This window comes from Pistacia vera, unplaced genomic scaffold (genome assembly GCF_008641045.1).
Source record: "Pistacia vera cultivar Batoury unplaced genomic scaffold, PisVer_v2 Contig87, whole genome shotgun sequence".
Lineage (NCBI taxonomy): Eukaryota > Viridiplantae > Streptophyta > Magnoliopsida > Sapindales > Anacardiaceae > Pistacia > Pistacia vera.
This window is the reverse complement of record NW_022196745.1, coordinates 603,360-624,125: the sequence shown is the minus strand read 5'-3', so window position 1 is coordinate 624,125 and position 20,766 is coordinate 603,360. Positions and strand designations below refer to the sequence as shown.

The 20,766-nt window shown below is 34.7% G+C and overlaps 1 protein-coding gene across 2 annotated transcripts; it reads right to left on the bottom strand.

Annotated features, from left to right (window-relative positions):
* Positions 1–12,689: 12,689 nt before the first annotated feature.
* Positions 12,690–18,826, bottom strand: LOC116119038 (V-type proton ATPase subunit B 1). Of its 2 annotated transcripts, none has more exons than XM_031404993.1 (15): positions 18,732–18,826; positions 18,063–18,127; positions 17,753–17,808; positions 17,550–17,648; positions 17,238–17,297; positions 16,880–16,991; positions 16,529–16,737; positions 15,881–16,009; positions 15,602–15,739; positions 15,196–15,346; positions 15,011–15,093; positions 13,772–13,819; positions 13,605–13,658; positions 13,423–13,506; positions 12,690–13,328 (listed from the first exon to the last, which is right to left on the bottom strand). In XM_031404993.1, the coding sequence occupies exons 2-15, from the start codon at positions 18,118–18,120 to the stop codon at positions 13,143–13,145; spliced, it is 1,467 nt and encodes a 488-aa protein (XP_031260853.1). In that variant the 5' UTR covers positions 18,121–18,127; positions 18,732–18,826; the 3' UTR covers positions 12,690–13,142. The 2 variants fall into 2 exon arrangements, with proteins under 2 accessions (XP_031260853.1, XP_031260854.1); XM_031404994.1 differs by having other exon boundaries at positions 18,063–18,129; positions 18,735–18,810.
* Positions 18,827–20,766: the final 1,940 nt, after the last annotated feature.

The following is a 20,766-nucleotide window of genomic DNA, read 5'->3' as shown; positions in this document are numbered from 1 at the left end:
GGAGGAGGGCTTGCTTAAGTCTTTGATTGGAACTTGAGTATTTGTCGGGAGAGATAGTCAGACACGGAGATGCAGCCACTGTGTACGTTGTTCCCACGACTGTTGCGAGATAGTGGGATGTTTTAGCACTTGGGTGATGAACTATTGACGGGAAAGTGGCCACACAAGCGCGTTCTCGTCTCGACAAATGACACAAGGTAAATTTTGTATAAAACTTACATAATACAATTGTTGTATAAGCTGATTCTAATACTAATGTCTTCCTCATATTTAGTGCTGATTGCAGGGTATATGCACTAAAATTTCTTGAGTTTAACATGACTAACATTCCAATGGACAGCTTGAATGACGATACAATAAGCAACTTTCAGGAGCGCTTGGCTGTTGAGTGCTTTCACAGTCATATGGATCCCTTAGTTACTACGGAAGGTATGCTGTGATCACTAATTTGTACCAGTTCTTTTATTTTGTATTTGTTGGTGATGTTGTAGGCATGGATCATTGAGTCATCGATTAAATTTAGCCTTAATAAACTAGTCGGCCAAGTCTATTGCATGGATTTTGCTAATGAAATGTTGTTTGTTGGGGCACAGGTAACTTGAACATGGAAATTCTATTGTTTTTATTATAATTTTGTTTTCATTATTAATACAGATTCTGCTAATTGCTATTAGGATTGTGAAGCATGCCATGGAAGTTATCAACCTTTTGATTGACCAGAACCCAATCCAAGTCATTGTTGATGTTGTCATTAACAAGTATGGAAGTTGGACTTAGAGTTTTTTAGTTTATGTTAATTGCATTTCTTATACGGATAATTGGGTTATCTTGAATTGGATCAACTGATGTTGTTAGACGAAGAAACTGTTGCTGATGCTGAATGGGTGCTAGATAATTTTGGATGATGGGGAAGTGGCTGAAGACAATGATATTTAGTGCTGATGGAGGTTGTTGAGGCTGCTGATGGAGGATGTTGAGGCTGCTGATATTTTGGGTTGCTCTAGGACATTTATTTCTTGTGTATAATGTTGTATTTTCATGTAAAGGACACATTTCATATTTATAAAAGAGCAATTCAATATTTCTTTCCCTTTTTTGACTTTGAGTTTATTTATTGATCTTTTTAAACATAATTAATATGTCTTAATGCAAATAGGTTGTCAAATTGAGGAGAAAAGATGGAATTAATAGTTGTTGGGAATGATCGCTTAAGTAACGGAGTATATCACTTAAGAGATCAAGGGTTTCCTATATTGGATCGCTTAAGCGATATCTGACATCGCTTAAGCGATTGTGCACTTAGGGATGATCTTGATTTTGCCTTGGAGTTGATCGCTTAAGCGATGTATGGTATCACTTAAGTAACGAAGGCTAAATATACTGGATCGCTTAAGCAAGACCTGAATCGCTTAAGCGATCGTGCACTTGGGGATGATCTTGATTTTGCCTTGGAGTTGATCACTTAAGAGACGTGGGCGATTGCTTAAACGATCACGATTTATGTACATAGGATTGCTTAAGCGAGATATGACATCGCTTAAGTGATCCTGTATTTGAGAATGAATTATTGTAGAGTACAAAAGGAAATTTGCCTTGATCACTTAAGCAACGTGGGTTATCGCTTAAGCGATCACGGCCTATGTACACTAGATCGCTTAAGCGATCCTATATTTGAGAATGAATTAATGTACAGTACAAAAAAAAAATTTTCCTTGATCACTTAACTGATGTAATGTCTCGCTTAAGCGATGTTGTACCGATAAGTTACATAAGCCATGATAGCTTAAGCGATAGCCCACGTCGCTTAAGCGATCAAGGCTAATTTCCTTTGTACTCTATAATAATCATTCTCAAATTCAAGGGTAGAGATTTGGGTAGAAGAGAACTAGAAGACCATACAAGCTTAGTGAACAGATCTTCTTCTTCTTTCTTCGGAGCATAAAGATGTTAAGAGTTCGAGCAAGAAAATGACTTCAGAGTTGAGATACAAACGAAGAAAAAGACGGTGAAATTTTCAGAGCATTGATAAATATTACACTCTTTTGAGATTCTTCTCGGTCTAATTTTAAAAAGAGTTGTTATTTCAAGGACTAAACGAAGTTTGAATGACCAGTCAAAAGATTGTTTGGACTTGATCGCTTAAGCAATGCCTGATATGATTTTTTCACATCAGTTCTTGGCAAGAAAATAATATATAAATAAATATGATATTTATATAAAATTGAATTCTGCAACCATCTGCTCTGCACTCTGTAGACCGAGAGAGTGCCAAAATTTTTCAGCATAAACTTTTTTACTATGAACAGCAGCTCCTGTTATCACAATAAGTTTTTCAACACAACAGTTGTAACCTTCTATAAAATATTAGAAAACTTTTTGAAGATTTACTTTACTTGAAAAGTTCAAATGAAACTGAAAATTGCAATAAGCTTAGGCTTGGTGCTACCTTTTACAGCTCACTCGTGACTAATTCAGTAAATTGATTTATTTGACACAACAATTATTTTGATAATATTTATTTTGCCTGTCTTACTTTTTTGGGCAGCAGTCAATGCCTTACAGAGGTAATATAAGAAATTTTACTTAAACCCTTTTTAAAATGGATGAAAGTGAAAAATAATTAATTTTATTTAATATGATATAAAGGATGATTTATTCAAGCTTCTCAAAACACAAATGTAATATCATCACACATTTACAGGATATAGCTGTTGTGTTGAAAAATTTATTGTGATGGTAGGAGTCGTTGTTCATATCCAATTGTCAACATAAAAAATTGAAAACAAGAAGTATTCAACGGTTGGCCTTGCCAACTTTCTCGATTCACTAATAAGCCTTTAACAGTTAGCCTTGGCAACTCTATCGATTTCATCCTTCTTCTAGATGGCATAGCTGGAATTACAAGCACATAAAACAGTTTAATGCACCACAAAAGAATGACATACAACCAAGAGAAACATAATAAGTTCATTAGATTGCTTAAGTGATTTGGTGTCACTTAAGCGATATGTTGTTCACCAGATCTAATCTGAGCAGCAAATTGCTTAAGCGATCTTCTGTCACTTAAGCAATCTTTTGTTCAAATGTGCAGATAACAGCAAATTACTTAAGCGATAGAAGATCGGTTAAGTGACAACAGATCACTTAAACGATCTGCTGTTATTTGCACATCTAACGGCAGGTTGCTTGCTTGCTTGCTTCTGATCGATTCGAACCTAATTTTCTTGATCTGCATGTGATCGATTCTGGCAATTGCTTTTCTTATGGCAAGGTTGCTTGCAAATTGAGTACTTATTCATCCTCCGAGGAACCTCACAAGCTAATTGAATACGCTTAACTCTTTTTCTCCCCTTTTCTGTCTTCTCGAATAACGGATGAATGATAATGTCAAGCAACTCTAGCGACACCACCCACTCCTCTTTTGGAGGAATTGGATATATCGTTTCTAAATAAGCCAACATGTAGTGGTTTTCCATATAGAGAGGGGAGCAAAGTTCCGTGTAAATTCTTGAACCAAAATCCAACTTGCGTTGGTGTTTCAGTGCTACTAGTGCATGAGGACAAGGTAAACATTGAATGTCAAGCATTTTACAGCTGCAAGTTTTACTATGAAGGTTAACTAGGGCATCCGGACCATAGCCGCGCATGATGAACTCTTGAGCATTGAGAGGATAGGTAAACAGTGCATTTGACAATTCCATACATTCTCGCAATAATTTTTCAACTGACAAAACAAAGGTTGTGGTAAAATTATCTGACTCCATACAACGCTCATGGAACCACTATCGCAAAGTCCTCTAGATTGCATAAAAAAGGGAAACAATTGGAAACTCTCTTTCTATTAACAACTTCGAATTTATGGACTTAGCTATGTTCGTGGTCATGACATCGAACCTTCTTCCAGGAAAGTAAGCTCCACTCCATTGCTCGAAACCAACATCATGCTCAAGATACTTAGTAATTCTATCATCCTTGATTCGGATTTGCTGGAAGTGCTCCTCAAACTCATCAATTCGATAAGCTTTTATTGCCATGTAGTATGTCTGAAGGAGGCCAACACACTTAAACTTTTGTTTTATGTTCTTGCCAAGGTGCCTCATACAAAATCTGTGACGTGCTTGAGGGTAAATAATGGCAATCCCCTTCTTTATAGAGTTGTGCCTATTGGATATTATGCACAACTCATCACTATCAGACACTATCGTAAGTAATTGCTGAAAAAACTAAGTCCACGACTTGTCATTCTCAAAGTCAACCACACACCATGCAACAAGATATGTGTGATTCTTGCAGTCCTATGCAGTGGCCACCAACAACATACCTTCATACTTTCAAGTCAAAAAACAACCATCAACAACCAACACCTTTCTCATGTTTACAAAACCCCTTATAACAGCACTGTAAGCAACAAAAAAATATTTAAACCTCATATTCTTGTCCAAATTCAAAGTTGTTTTGCTACCTTTGTTTGTTAACTCAAGCATATAACGGTATGCTTCTAATACTGTGTACCAATGTTCTGGCGTGCCCCTCACAAAATCTAGTACATGTTGTCTCCCTTTCTAGCATTTGCACTAACTAACATTGCATCCCAACTCTGTGCACACAAGTCTCTAAATGTCCTTAGGAGATGGACTTTTCCCTTCAACAAACTGACTTTTAACAAATTGTCCAATAACATCAGTGGAGGCTTGTCGATGCTCGCCTGAAATATGTCCCAACCCACATGTGTGTTCACGAATATATGTGCTAACAAAAATAATTTCGGACTCCACCAACCTTCTACAATAAACCTGCCACTTGCACTTTCAATCACGAAATGCAACCATCACTACCGATGAATTAGACTTTTTGGTGATAAACTCAAAATTACCTCTCACAACAACAAGTTTTAGCTTCCTCACCACTTCCTCTTTGTTGTCAAATAAATACCCTACGCGTAAGTCCGATCCATCAGTAAAAATATGAAGTGATTCACCAGTACCCGCAATTGTCGCCTTTGAACCTGCATAAATGACCATAGTGTTCTCTTCCACACAAACTAAACCTTCTGCATAATCTGTATTTATAGGAATCTCTACATTTGCGGGAACATGTACGAGGTCTTCCTCGTCCACATTTTCATTCTGCTTTACATGATCAACCTCTTCTACAGTGTCTTCCAACCCACCCAAATCACCGCTTACTCTTGAACCAACTTCCAAAGCTTTATCCATAACCGAAATCGTTAAAATCTCCACATTAAGCATATATAACTTCACATTTTCATCAGACATTAATACAACATGGGGTATCTTAAAATTTGCAGGAACTCTGCTTAAAACATACTTCACAACTATATCACTATATGAGCAACTCAACCCACCTCTTCTAATGATTTCATCAATCAACTCATCAAAACTAACTTCTGTACTCACAGCAATTGCTTCAACTTGTTTGCACTTCCCAATCCACTTCTAACAACTTTCTTCCTCCACCCACTCACCAAAATATTCAACACCCAAAACAACGTATCCCATGTCTAATAATAGCCAAGCACCTATAATGCAAGAAAACAAAAATTATTAACTGATATATTAATGGTTGACAAATTTTAAAAAGCATCTGCAGAGTCGCTTAAGCGATATAGTGTATCGCTTAAGCGATCTGGTATATCGCTTATTGGATCGCTTAAGCTTCTGCCATATACTTGATTGCTTAAGCGATCTGCGATCTGTTGCATTAAACCAGACATACCAGATCGTTTAAGCGATACACCAGATTGCTTAAGCAATCCATCAGATCTAGAACACATTTTCAGTCATCTCCACCTACAATTAGTGCTACCACCCCAACAACCCATAATGCAAGAAAATATTCAACGAATTTTACTCCTTTCAACTTGCATTACATCAAACACAACCCAACAACCTAAACAACTAAATCAAAATCATAACCCAAACCCAATCCATCATTAAATCTTTATAAATCGAAATACAAAATGGAAAGAGGAGATACATGATAATCCTAGGATTATACTATTTTATTTATGCTTTTTGGCTGGATTTTGGATACTTCTTCTTAAGTTTGAGCCTGAATTGCTACTTAATTTCATGTATTTTACGTTTCAGGCCAAAAACGTGCAGTTAGAGCAAAACTGAGCGAAATTGAGTTTTTGGACCCAGAATCAAGCAAATTTCAGGATTCAGGAAGGTTCTGATATGGATTCGAAGCACTATGAAGCTTGTTCCTATTGGAGATCACAAAGATTGAAATTCAAGCAAAGAAGCAAGCGGAGGACAATTTCGTAAATTCAGAATAGTTCAAAAAAGTTTGCCACGGCGAGAAACTCTCGGGTCAGATAGTGAATTAAAATCCAACTCGATGTCACGGCGAAGTATATTCTTTGCCGCGACGAAGTCTGCAATTTTTAGTTTATTAAAACTGTGCGTTTTAATTGTATGGGATGAGTCTTAGGTTTTGGGATCGACTATATAAGTGAGACTTAGTTATTTTTGTAGGGGGTTCGACACTTTTGGGAAGGAAAAAAGAAGATTGGAGGTTGAAAGTCGTTGGATTCATCAAATTGGGAAGATTTTGTTCTCTTTTCGTTATTCCATCATGTTGGACTCGGTGTTTACAGTTTTTATTTTGATTTGATTTGATTTTAGTGTGAACTAACTCACTTTTGGGTTAGGCTTTTGATGTGATTGGGATTTTAATGTCTAATCAATAAATTGATGTTGCTTTTACATTCTATTGCATGGATTGTGTATTTACTCTTGTTCTTATTAAAATTACTTGTTGAGCATGATAAGACTGAGAAGTGAATCATGTATTAGCCTTTTAGGGTAAATGTCATTGATTGATTGAACGTTAGAGATAGGTTTGAGAATCCATGAAATCAATTTAGGATTCCATTTAGCTTAACAGACTTGGAACTATTAACTTTCATTTTGTTGGGTGCGGAAGCTTAATAGGGATAAGTAGGAAAACATAGCCTGAGAAGGTATGTTTTACAATTTAGGGTGTCTGATTTATAATCCTTGCATGTGAGTGTAGAAGTAACAGAAATCGTAGATTAATTCATAAAATCCTAGTGAAGTCAAAACCCTAACCGCTTTGTCTTAATTGATATTTTTCTTGAATTGATATTGCTTTCATTATTTAGATTTTAAATTACGTTGTGAGTTTTGTTTTAATTTCAAGTTAATTGTCTCCTGCAAATCCAACCATTTTTTGTTTGCTCCAACTTGATACAAATTAGGAAAATTAGTACTTGACACGCAATCCTCGTGGGAATGATACTCTACTCCTCATTCTATTACTTTTTGCGACTAGTGCACTTGCTACACATATGCATATTTGTCAAAACAACACATCAATACACATACATAGACGAAATGTCAAGAGGAGGAGGAGGCGGATCTGTGGCAGAGAAGATGTTAATGACAGAGGAAGAAAAAAATGTTAATGGCGGGAAGAAGAAGATGCAGAGGAAGAAGAAGATGTAGATGAAGCTTAGAAGAAACAACAACTAGGGGAGGGATGCGTTAATGGCAAGAGGAAGAAGAAGAAGGTGTTTGGGTTTGTTTGCAAGAATTTCGGGTTTTGGGGGACATATTATAATTTTTAACACCAAAAGCATAGTTTTATACAAGTAATCATACAAACACTTCATATATGTCATTCTAACATAAAAAAATAAAAATAAAAAAAACACACACACACACATAAACTTAACAAAATCATAAACCCTAAGCCAAAACATAACGAAACTTTTAACTTTTCATTTCAAAACAAAACTAAGCTTCTTTCCCATCTTGATTTCATGCAAATGAACTCGAGTATACAATCTTTTGTTGCTGACTTGTTGAATTTTAGTGGCCAATTTTGTCGAGAACCATGGTGGCTTCAATATTTTGTTGCAAGGAAAGTTGCAAAAATGAGAAATTTTGCCCTTTTTTATGAGAGGCAAAATAGGGAAACTGACTTTTTTGGATTCAAAGGCATAGGGTTTCAAATTTTAGTTATGTTGTTACGAAATTTGCAACAACCAGCGAGACTCGATAGACCTTGTTGGGATTGAGCCGGATGGGTGCGTGGTTGCGTTCCACCAACAATGGGATATGAACAGGTCTAAAGTAAGAAGAAACAAATAAGGATTTTTAAAGTGGTTCAATAGGTTAAAACTAAGCCTACATCCATTGTTATGTTATTGCTTTGGGTGTTTTTTCCTTTGATTACGGATTACAAAGAGTTGCTCTCGTTTCTCTATGAGATATGTGTGTAGAAGAAAGAATATCTCTTTGTCCATGAGGGTTAACATGAATGGAAAAGAGAGAGAGAGCCCCTCGTTTGGGGCAAAAGATTATAGCTTATATAGGTTGTAATAGTAGTAAACTTGTCATGGAAGTTTAGCTTGTTGTCAACGTTTTACTTGTAGGCAGTGTTTAACTTAAAAGTAGCATTCAACTTGCATGCATGTGCACAGTGAGATGACTCTTTTGAAATGGAATTAGCTTCCTTTCTGCATTCTTGTTTGACAGTGGCTAGGAGTTAACAATTATGGGGCGATTTTTATGCATAATCCCTTCTAATTTGGATCTAAGTCAGCCTTTTACCTATATTTAAACCAAAATAATCATTATACATAGGTAATGATTAGGCCAGAATAATCATATCTTAAACTGATGAGCTCATTGGTTAAGTCACTTTCCACGGGAGTGACACGTGAGATGATTCTAATTGCTTCGATTTAGCTTGGTTAAAGGACACGTGGCGCGAGTTGACAACTTCGAGATTCCCGCACAACAAGTTCTTTTCATATAACCCTGCATTTTTTGGTCATTTAAATAATAAATCTAATTCTAATTTCATTATTTTTAAAAAAATTCTCATTTAGAAAAATCACTCGATTGAGTCAATGTTAACTTGAGAAAATCCAATTAAGACGTTTTCTAGTGCTAGTTCTATAAAATTTTACAAAATCAATATGACATGTGAAAATATTAATATACATGTGATTGAGTTCAAAAACTTTTACAAATCTTATAATACATGTACATTGCTAAAAATATATGATTGAGATTAGACCTGCAATCAAACCGAACAAGAATGAACAGCCCCGTTCAATAAGCATGTTCGATTGTTTGATTTTGGGTTCGAACTCGAACGAACACAGGATGACTGTTCGTGTTCGTTCGATTAACAAAAGGTCAGTTCGTGTTCATTTGACTAACTCGTTCGACTAACTCGTAAATACCTATTCAAATAAAAAATATATTTATTATCATTTGGGCTTTGGATTTTTGTTTTAAAATTTGGGCTGGGCCTGGTAAGGGAAAACGTGAAATTGGGTTTATATATATATATATATAATGTGTAATTGTGTATGTACAAAATTATTATCATACATATATTAATCATAAATTAAATATGTTTAATATGTTATGAAATTATCAAAATTATAGGTTATCAATATATATATATATATAATGTGTAATTGTGTATGTACAAAATTATTATCATACATATATTAATCATAAATTAAATATATTTAATATGTTATGAAATTACCAAAATTATAGGTTATCATATATTTATTATCATTACATAAATTATCATAAATATTGTAAATGTTTACGTATATATTTTGTATTAACACCTATAAATTTATAGTGAAACGATGGTCTATTATAATATATGATCAATACATATGTGTGATTAATTTATTATATATAATGTGTAATTGTGTATATACAAAATTATTATCATACATATATTAATCATAGGTTAAATATGTATTAAATTATCAAAATTATAGGATATATATATATATTATCATTACTGTCTACATATATATTTTGTATCAACACCTATAAATTCATAGTGGTATGAGAGTTTATTGTAATATATGATCAATATAAATGTATGATTAATTTAGGTTTAATTAAGCTATTATGCTATTAAATCTGTTATGCTATACATCACTTGATTATACAATATGTTATGTTCATAAATTTGTCATATTATATTTAATTAAGCTATTACATTATTAAATTTGTCATGCTATATATCACTTAATTATACAGTATGTTATGTTCATCAATTTACCATATTATATTTAACTAAGCTATTATATTATTAAATTTGTTATGCTATACATCACTTGATTATACAATATGTTATGTTTATTAATTTATCATACTATATTTATTATTTATTAATTGAAATGCTATCTTATAATATTTAATTATTGATTACATTTGGAAAAATACGAAGCTATTATGTTATTGGATTTGTTATATTATATATTACTTGGTTATACAATCTATTATGTTATTAAATTTGTCATGCTATGTATCATAATAATTTATTACTTTTTAATTAAAATGTTATATACTTATATATTTAATTATTGATGACATTTGGAAAAAAAAAAAAAAAATCCAAACATATTATATATATGTAAGAAAAACAAAAGTATCATAATATTTTATTATTGATTACCATTAAAAAAAATTCATCCAAACTAAACCAAACAGAATATAAAAATGAAAAAAAATATATAAATTATAATAATGCATACCATGTTTTTCGAACATAAACAAACGAACAATCGAACAAATTGTTCGTAAACGGATGGATCAGTCGAGCGTGTAATGTTCGCGAACATAATCGAACGAACAAAACCTATTTGAACTCGATCGAACGAATATCGAACTGTTCGTGAATAATATCGAACAGTTATCGAACAAACATTGAGTTGTTCGTGAACTGTTCGATTCGTTTGCAGCCCTAAATTATTTGAGATTTGTTTTTATTTAGGCTCCGTTTGGTTCATTATTGGGTAGTTTTTAGAATAATCTTTTGAAAAAAGTTAAATTGGGTGGGTATTATGATGTAGAATTTTGAAAATTATCATAAATACCCTATGTTTATTTATTTACTGAACACCCCTATAATAAAATATTCAAAGTTAACAAAAACACCCCCAATCCACTTATAAATACGGACAGTCGGCCACCATTGCCGGAGGGTGGCCGGAGTTGCCTTATCGGCGTATGACCGGCTTGATCTTGCCGGTCATGCGTCAATATGGCCTTTTTCGACTAGATCCATCATGGATATGGCCAAAAAAGGCTAGATTTGGCCATTGACGGCCAGATCTGGCTGCATTTCTCTGGCCTTTTCGGCCAAATCCAACGTGGATCTGGTTGGAAAAGTCTAGATCGGCGCACTACCGGCTAGATTCAGCCAGTAATGAGCCATTACACCAGATTCTGGCCAGCTTCTAGGAGTGGTGACCGGAATCTGGTAAATTTGGGTTACTGGGGTGTTTTTGTCAATTTTTAAATTTTTTTTTTGGGGTTTGTTTAGTTAAATTAACCAATTTTGGGGGATTAAAGAAATTGAATAATTTAGAAAACTATTTTGAAAATAGTTGAAATAAAGTTAACATTTTTAGGAAAACTTTTGGGAAAACTATGGCTTCGTTTGGCTCAAGTTTGGGAATACTACATTTAGTATTCCCAATAAAGTTAAACAGTAAAATGCCCCAAAACTCACAATATTATCCAATATTATTCAACTTTTTTTAAACCCCCTAAATTTTTTAATTTAATTAAATACCCCTAAATATTTTTTTTGAAATTGCAAAAACACCCCTAAACCCACATTATACCAGATTCTGGCCACCACTGCCAAAAGTTGGCCGGAATCTGGTACGATGGCACACTACCGGCTGGATCTTGCCGGTAGTGCGTCGATCTAGCATTTTCCGGCCAGATCTTTGGCCGTAACCAGTCGTCAACGATGGCCAACATATGGTCGTTGTTGACCATCAACGACGGCCGTATCTTTGGCCATCGTTGACAAAGATCTACAGCCAGATCTAGCCATAGATCTGGCCTTTGCTGCCCAGATCCACCGTGGATCTGGCAGGAAAAGGTCATATCGGCGCACGACCGGCAAGATCCAGCCGGTCATGCACTGATACGGAGACTCCAACCACTCTCCGGCGGTGGTGGCCTAATGTCTGAATTTGATGGGTGGATTGAGGGTATTTTTGTTAACTTTTAATGTTTTATTATAGGGGTGTTTTATAAAAAAACAAACATAGGGGGTATTTTATTAATTTGTAAATCCTACATCGTAATACCCGTCAAATTCAACACTTTTTTTAACTTTTTTTAAAAAACTTTTCTCAAAAACGTAAAAATGTGAACCAATCGGAGCGTTAATTTTTTTATTAATTATGAATAATATTATACGTAGATAAATAAATTTAGATTTAGAGAGAATCTGATCCTCTTAAATNTGTTGACAATAGCTTGGGGTGGGTAGGGATGTTTTTGTTAAGTTTAAAACGATTTTTGGCTGCTATGGTGTTTTTGCTAAATCTGAAGAGTAAGGAGTTAAAAAAAACCATTCAAAAAATAATAATAATAAATGCTATTTTATTAATATTTAAAAAGAATGACAATTTAGTAATATAACATACTCACCAATTTATCCTCCCAACCAAACATATTATTTACCAATTTATTTGAACCAATTAAACACATTTTTTAAATATTCCTAATAATCTTCAAGGTAATTTTTTATTCCGTTAATATGATATCCCCCTATAATAAAACATTATATGATCCAAACGCCTTCATAATAGTATAAGTTCTAACGGCACACTAGTAACATTAGAATCTGTGTTGAAAAGTTTGAGATAATTTATTGAACATATAGATACAAAAGGATTTAAACAAGCCAAACACAGTTTGAAAACCGCAAACTGTATTTTCGGGAAGACGATAAATGAAAATCCAAAAATGAAAATTACAAAAATATGACGATAAAACATGCGCTTGCTAATTCTTCCAATCCCTGGATTCAATTTGGGAAGTCATATCCGAACCATGACTCTGTAAACCACTAATAAATAGAAGATACAGGAATTACAAGATCTAAGCTGAACTCGCTGAAAGAATATTTGGCTTCTTTTAATAGCCGAATGAGCTTTTGCTGGGGGCCTAAGCTGAAATACAACCTTTTATTATTTGTGCTCGAAGGGGAAAGAAGCGATCTAAGATGGAAAAGCAGGTGGATTGAACAAACTGTTGACAAAACGCATGAAGCAGAAAAGTGCAGTTGTACTGTTTTCTTCATCAATTATTAGCATCGCGGCTGTAGAATGCATCAAGGGTCTTGGCTGGTATACGGTGGAGAAGCTCACGAGGGAAGATGCGAAGAAGTGTCCATGCCAAATCAAGAGATTGGAAAATGTTCCTGGTATCGTAAGCTCCTTGCGCCACAAACTTCCTCTCAAATTTATCCAAGAACTCCAAGTATAGCTGCACAAGGAACAGAAATCTTGTTAGTTTCATGAAAAGACATTACTTATTGAAGTGCGTAGAGAATATGTAGAAAAGTGGGAAGAACAGAGACCAGATCCTCGGAAGAAAGTGCTTCTTCTCCAACCACAGCTTTCATTGCCTGAACATCCTTCCCAATGGCATAATTTGCATACAGCTGCAGGTTAAAAGAGTCGAGCAAATGATAACAAGGTTAAAAAGGCTTCAGATAAAACAGTAAACTGAATTCATGCCACTCGAATTATTCAATCATACCTGGTTAGACACATCAGAATGGTCCCTCCGAGTCATTCCTTCACCAATGGCACTCTGCCACAATAAAAATCAAATAATTAAGGACATGCCTCCATAAACATGCTTGTCTTGACCGATCAGATGGCACCATTCTCAGCAGATTGGGAATTTAAAAAAGTAATCCTTACCTTCATCAAACGAGACAGGGATGGAAGGACATTGATTGGAGGATATATCTGTCAATTTCAAACGGAGAGACAAATTAGTTTCAAAATTACTTGTTCCATCAACCCAGTAAATCAATTAAAACGTAGATCTAAAGGTAGTTATTTATAAGGAGTAACACCAGGTTTCTTAATGCTTCAAAACCCACATTGCAATTCCATGTCAAGCAAATAAGAAACTAAGACATTTATGCCTCCACTGAGATATACTCAAACCCAAATAGCCTCGGACATTTAAATAAGCATCGAAGAAATAGAGACAACTAAAGTTGCTTCTAGTGTCACAGTACATTCAGTCGACCTCGATTTTGTGAGTTACAATTTATACCATGCCAAAAGTTGGACATACATACAAAAATATGGCAAACTACAAGTAGGCATATGCTAGAAAAATATGGAAAATCCAAAGTAGGCAAATGTTGCCCAAGGACCCTGAAGTTACCAAGAATCAGTTAAGACTAAGGATGTCAGCCGAGCCGAGCCGCTCGCAAGTTGGCTCAGCTCCACTGGTTAAATACTCGAACTTGGCTTGAGTTTAATCGAGCCGAGCCGGCTTGAGTAAGACTTGAATTAGGTACCGATCCAAGTTAGAGTCTACCCCGGCTCAGCTCGCGAGTCAATAGTGGCTCGTCTAGGGTTTTTCTGCGAAAAATACAAGTTTTAGGCCTGTCTTGTAACTTGACATGCAAAAGGTTTAAAAAATCGCAAATTAACCCTTAACCCCAATTAACCCAAATCGCATAAACGATTTCCCCAAAATCATAAACCCTATTTTCACATTACTAATCACTGTTTATGTTGTGTAATTTGTTGATGTATTTCGATGTGATTTATGTTGATTTGGATGCAAATTCACCAAAAAATTGATCTAATTTGTGTAAAACAAGATCTGCGGTTATATAAAAAGGGTCAAACGAGCAATAATCGAGCCATAATCGAGCTCGCGTTAATCGAGCTTTTCGAGTCGAGTCACGAGCCAGCTCGATTATAAACGAATCAAGTCACGAGTCGAATTTTCCTGACTCAGCTCAAACTCGTCTAATGCTTAATCAAGCCAAGCTCGTTTAGGGTGATACTCAGCTCGACTCGGCTCGTTTACACCCCTAGCCACTTAAGACCCAATTCTATTTCAAAGAAACATTCCCCTTCATCATATCGAGTACTCTATTTATGCCCTTTATAAAACAAGTTCTATAACTTCACCTGTCTATTCTGGAGCTGCCTGTCAATGTATATCTGCCCTTCCGTGATATATCCCGTAAGATCTGGGGTGGGATGTGTAATATCTGGCCATATAAAAAAGAAATAATGATTCAAGACTGCTTACTACAAAAGAAGGAATATAATCATGTATGCAAGCCAGCCAATAAGGTTTGAAGAAGCATTACCATCATTTGGCATAGTTAAAATTGGGATCTGGGTGATGGAACCCTTTCTGCCTTCAATTCGTCCAGCACGCTCATATATTGTGGCCAAATCAGTATACATATACCCAGGATACCCTCTTCTTCCAGGTACTTCTTCTCGGGCAGCAGACACCTGCACCAACAATCAGTAGTTTGTATAGCAAAAATTGCCCAAAAAAGGGCTAGATTAAAATGATCATGAATATGGCAACAAACTTTCAACTTTCTAATAAGTTCTTGGATAGGCCTACACAGTTATGCATATCTCTGGAACAAGCATAGACATTCAGAGTTGCTTGAAGTCAAGGGTATTATCTAAAAAATCCATTAATTGCATTTGATGTATATCCTAGAAGGTGTAAAGCAGAGAGATAGATGCTCTTTTTACCTCACGAAGAGCATCAGCATAAGAACTCATGTCTGTCAGTATGACGAGAACATGCTTCCCACATTCATATGCCAAATATTCTGCTGTAGTAAGAGCAATACGAGGAGTGATAATACGCTCAATTGTGGGGTCATTTGCCTGTACAAAAAGATGAAAACGAATTTAGGTCCAACAAACTCTCAAACAAGGAAAAGGATAATAAACTTTCACAGCAAAATGAAAAATCAATTGTTGGGAACAAATATACCACAAAACATTTATGAATAAATTAATATGTACCAGATTAAGAAAAAGGGTCACTCTCTCCATTGATCCATTTTCCTCAAAATCACGTTTGAAAAACTGTGCAGTTTCCATATTCACACCCATAGCTGCAAAAACAATTGCAAAATTGTCCTCTTCTCCATCCTGAAAATCCACAAAATTTATTGAACTGAGATAGAACTTATTTGAAAGAAACAAAAACTATACGTCAATAAGGAGAATCACAGGGCAAAGACAGTATTCACAATGGCCAGTGCACAACTCATACTATCACAGCCAAACTAAGCACATGCAGACTAAATAATAACAAGATAGAACACTTTCAACTATTACATAGTCAATTCTCTAAAAGTGAGATTTAGACTGGAGTTAAACTACTACCACTTCCCCACTGTGACATGTTATTGTTCAGATTGTAAAAAATGTTATTACAATAACATTCCTGGGGAAACAAATTACTACAGCGTAATAGATTATTAGCACACTAACTAAAAGCATTGCAACGTAATGAGGTAGACACCAACTATACTAATTCTTGGGCTTCACCCACAAAATTATGTGGTGTAAGAAGGCTCCCAAATTGTGGAACATTACCAAAACTTGCACAAGACTAGTAATTGCAGTATGTTATGAACCAATAAATAATTAATGTGACATCCATACCTCAAGAAGATTTGCAGACTTCTCCAATCGCTTTACCAAACCAGCCTGACGACAAATCTGAGCAGCAATTTCATTATGAGGAAGACCAGCAGCAGAAAAGAGAGGTATCTTTTGTCCTCTAGCTATGGAGTTCATGACATCAATAGTTGAAATCCCTGTCTGTATCATCTCTTCAGGATAGGTTCTCTCACTGGGATTGATGGAGCTCCCTGAGGAGAGAGAAAGCAAACAAAAGATCAAAAATGTATGTTTCAAAGTAGCATATATTCTTTAAAAAAAATTTAGCTACATAAAATTTTCTTCCACATTCTATTTAAGCTAAAATGCACAACAAACCCATTCTTAACTCACCTGAAATATCCAAGTAAGCCTCAGGCAGAATAGGAGGACCATTATCAATAGGTTTCCCAGAACCATTAAAAATGCGGCCAAGCATATCTAATGAGACAGGAGTTTTCAGAACCTGCAAAACATAGCCAGGGAAGACAGGAGGAAAGGCAATTAGAAAATAACATTGATGCTCTGAGGAAAAGCTCTGCATGGCCAAGGAATCAAAAGGTTGCTAGGGGAAATCTGAGATGCGTTTCATAATCCAACACAATCATTATCTTGACTTATTTCACTACAATCTATGTGTTTGGTATGCCACAGGCAATTTCTATTCCATGTTTTAATGGTAAAGGGGGAAAATAAGGAGAAAAGTTCACACCTCCCCAGTAAACTGCACAGTTGTAAATTTATTGTCAATTCCAGATGTTCCTTCGAAAACCTAGCCAGAAAACAAACAAAAAGAATTAAATAGCTTGTAAATGAAACCCACTGTATACCGTGCTTTAACAATGGTTACATGTTAACAAGTAGACAATCGTCAAATAAAAATTACAAAAATCTCCTTAGAAACAAAATAAAAAAATAACCAGCATCAAAATTTGTAAATTCAAACAATTTTTGGAAACACACATAAGCATAACAGATTCCTTGCATTACAAACAAAAGTTGGAGAATATGAGACTGCAATCACCTGAACTACAGCTTTCTCTCCATCAACTTCTAGGACTTGACCTCGTCGCATTGTTCCATCACCTAACCGAATATTAACAATCTCTTGATATTTGGGTCCCTAACAAATTCAACAGTAGCATGATTATTGAAGAGTAGGAATCAGGAGTAGGATAGCAAACAAATAACACCCAATGATGTGGTGGAAGAAAACAAATAATCTACCTTGACTTTATCAAGGATAACCAGAGGTCCAGCAACTCCAGAGACTGTTCTATACTCTGCAATGAGACAAAAAGCATAAGTATGCACGCATATAAACCCTTAACAGAATACCACTTTCACTAACACAAGTTCTCAGAAATTTAAGACTCTTTCCATTTACACATGGAAAAAATCATCATTAATACATTGCAAAGTCCCCATATTGATTATAATATGCATTCATAGATAATCCAAAACCAAAATCTACCGTAGCATTCACAAAATAACATTAAACATAAGAAATAATCAGTAAATACACTTTACAACATACCCATGCCAATCTCTAGCGTTCCCTCCTCCATATCATTACTGTCTTTTTCCAATCCCATTTCCAAGCTGTCAAAGAATTAAAAAAAAAAAAAAAAAAACCAACAAAATCATCATAACCGCTAACAAAACATGCAGCATTTACAATTAAAACATAAATACAATTTAGGCCAAAAGATTCATTTAGCAGCTTACAGATTCCAACCATTGCTTCATTAAACGGCTTAACTTAATAAAACTACAGAATTAACCCAAACATGGCTCTAATCAGAGGATTCAAACTCAAAAAGCAAAAAAAAATCCTCTCCGAGATAACTGAGAAAACATTTCGATTGAATCTTATTATAATTGTCTCAGCTAAAATAAACTACAAACACTGACGATAATTCATTAAAAACAATCCTAAAATTAAACTTCCAATTCTTTTTCCATTCTCCAGCGGTTTCTCAGCAACCAAACACCGCTCGAACTCAAAAACTCAAAATTAAGAAAACAGAAACAAAAAAATAAACAGAATTAAGAATAAACTAAGAGTCGATCAGTTGAAGGATATAACGAACTTACGCATAGATTCAACAACAGTTGGTGATTAGTTAAATCAAATGATATGAAATTAAACACAAAATCAATCAAACTAAATAAGATTTTGAGGAATGGATCCAAAAGAGCGTACCTTTTTGTGTAATCTCTTGAGGGAGAGAGAGATGACTGACGAGTTTAGAGAAGGAATTATAAAAATTTAAAGCTGGGATCTGTAATCTATTCTTTCCAAGTTGTAAAATTGTCATAATGGTAATAATTCAGGGGCATAAATGTCCGGTATGAGAGTAAATGATGCCGTGGCGTGTTTTCATTCGTTCCAGTGAAATGAGACATTGAAGGGGGTGTAGAGAGAGAGTCTAGTGTGACAGTTCTTGTGATTGGCAGTACATAGGAGGACACGTGGGAATTATACATGTAAATGGGCCACATTGGAAAAGTAACCCGCCCGGCTCACCGGGTTAGGGGTTTTGGTGGGTCGGGCCTAACCCGGTCTGCCAATAAAACGGACCAGATTAGGCCCGCCACTTGTTAGGGTCGGTTGGCCCAGCCCGGCCCTTCGGGTTAGGCTGCGGGCTGAGCCCGGCCCCCCCCTCTTTTTTTATACATTTTTATCTTTTAATATTAAAAACTGTATTTAAAGTTTACTATAATTTTTTAATGTAAAAAAATTTTGTAAATATAATATCAACCACGCTTTCAAATACCAAAAATATTGTAATCAAACTAAAAAATTGAAAAATATTTTAGCTTTTGAAATTTATTTTTAAATCATAAATCGAACCCAATCTAATTTTTTTATCAATCAAAGAATTTCCCTGAATTATCTACAAAAATCTTTTTCATAGATGCAGATGCTGTAATAAATTTTAATGACAACCATTTATTTCCACCCCATAATTATATATATTTAGTTTTAATTGTCATTTAGTTATTATATGTGATAATTAATTTCATTTGCTTTATTCATTTAATAACAATAATTACTTTTTTCCTTTTATGGTAGTTTATTTATTTAAAAAATTTCAGAAGATAAAGATTTAAAACACTTTTTAACCGTGAGGCATGAATTTTTTATGTTACCTGTTATCATGTTGGTTACGTGTCAAAATGTCATTAATTTAAGAGGCTGTGTCTCATTAAGCCTGATAACATGGCACATTATAAAAAAAAAATTATGAGAATGACGATAAAACAAGATAAAAATGTACAAAAACATTAAAGGCAACAGCCAACCCGTCGGGTTGAAATTTCAACCCAGCGAGTTGGCGGGTTCTTTTTTAAAAAAAAAATGGGTTGCCATATAACAACCCGACCCGCTCCAGGGTTGCATGCGGGTTGGGTTCAAGCCGGCCGCCCTTATAGGGGGTCTAGGTTGAACCCTCTTTAATGTGGGCCGGGTTAGGGTTGACACGCCTAACCCGGCCCATTTGTTCCACCTCTAGGCTAGAATATTATCTTTTAATTAAAAATCCCACATTCCCACCCTAAATATTATCGTATAATTAAAAATAGTGATTTTTTTTTAGTTTTTTATTTTAAAGATTTGGCTTGGATAATCTTTCTTTAAATTTTATTTGGAAGGTTTATTTTACAATCTATAGTGTTTTAATTTTCATATATCCTTTTAATTTAATAGAGTTGTCATAATAACATACATTAATGATATTATAAGACAAAATATTTAACATATTAACTTGTAGCTTCTTTTCCAGACACTTGGAATAAAATATGGTCTACTCTTGCATTAGTTTCACCGGTTTAAAACTGTACCTTACTTTAGAAACTTGAAGTTTAGTTTAAATAGAGATTTTATGTCCTTCAAAAATAATGTAATCATTATCTTGAGTAAATGGTCTAATTTCTGCTTACCCTCAAAGAAAACTATTAAGTCAACCTATAAGTAATTCACTATTAGGACGTTCCCTTAGAATGAACTTCTTCTCATTTAATAGTATAATTACGTATTTCAACCACATTTATGATCATATTTTGCCCTTCGTCTGCAATCATGTTTAGGATTGGTTTTTATAATGATTTCTAAAGCTCCTTTGGAAAACATTGTGTCCTTGCAACACATTTGGTTGCACCTGTATCTATCAGAATGTCTAGAATATATTTCACATATTCTAAAAAACACAGTTTTGCGCGAACACGTGTCAATAGTC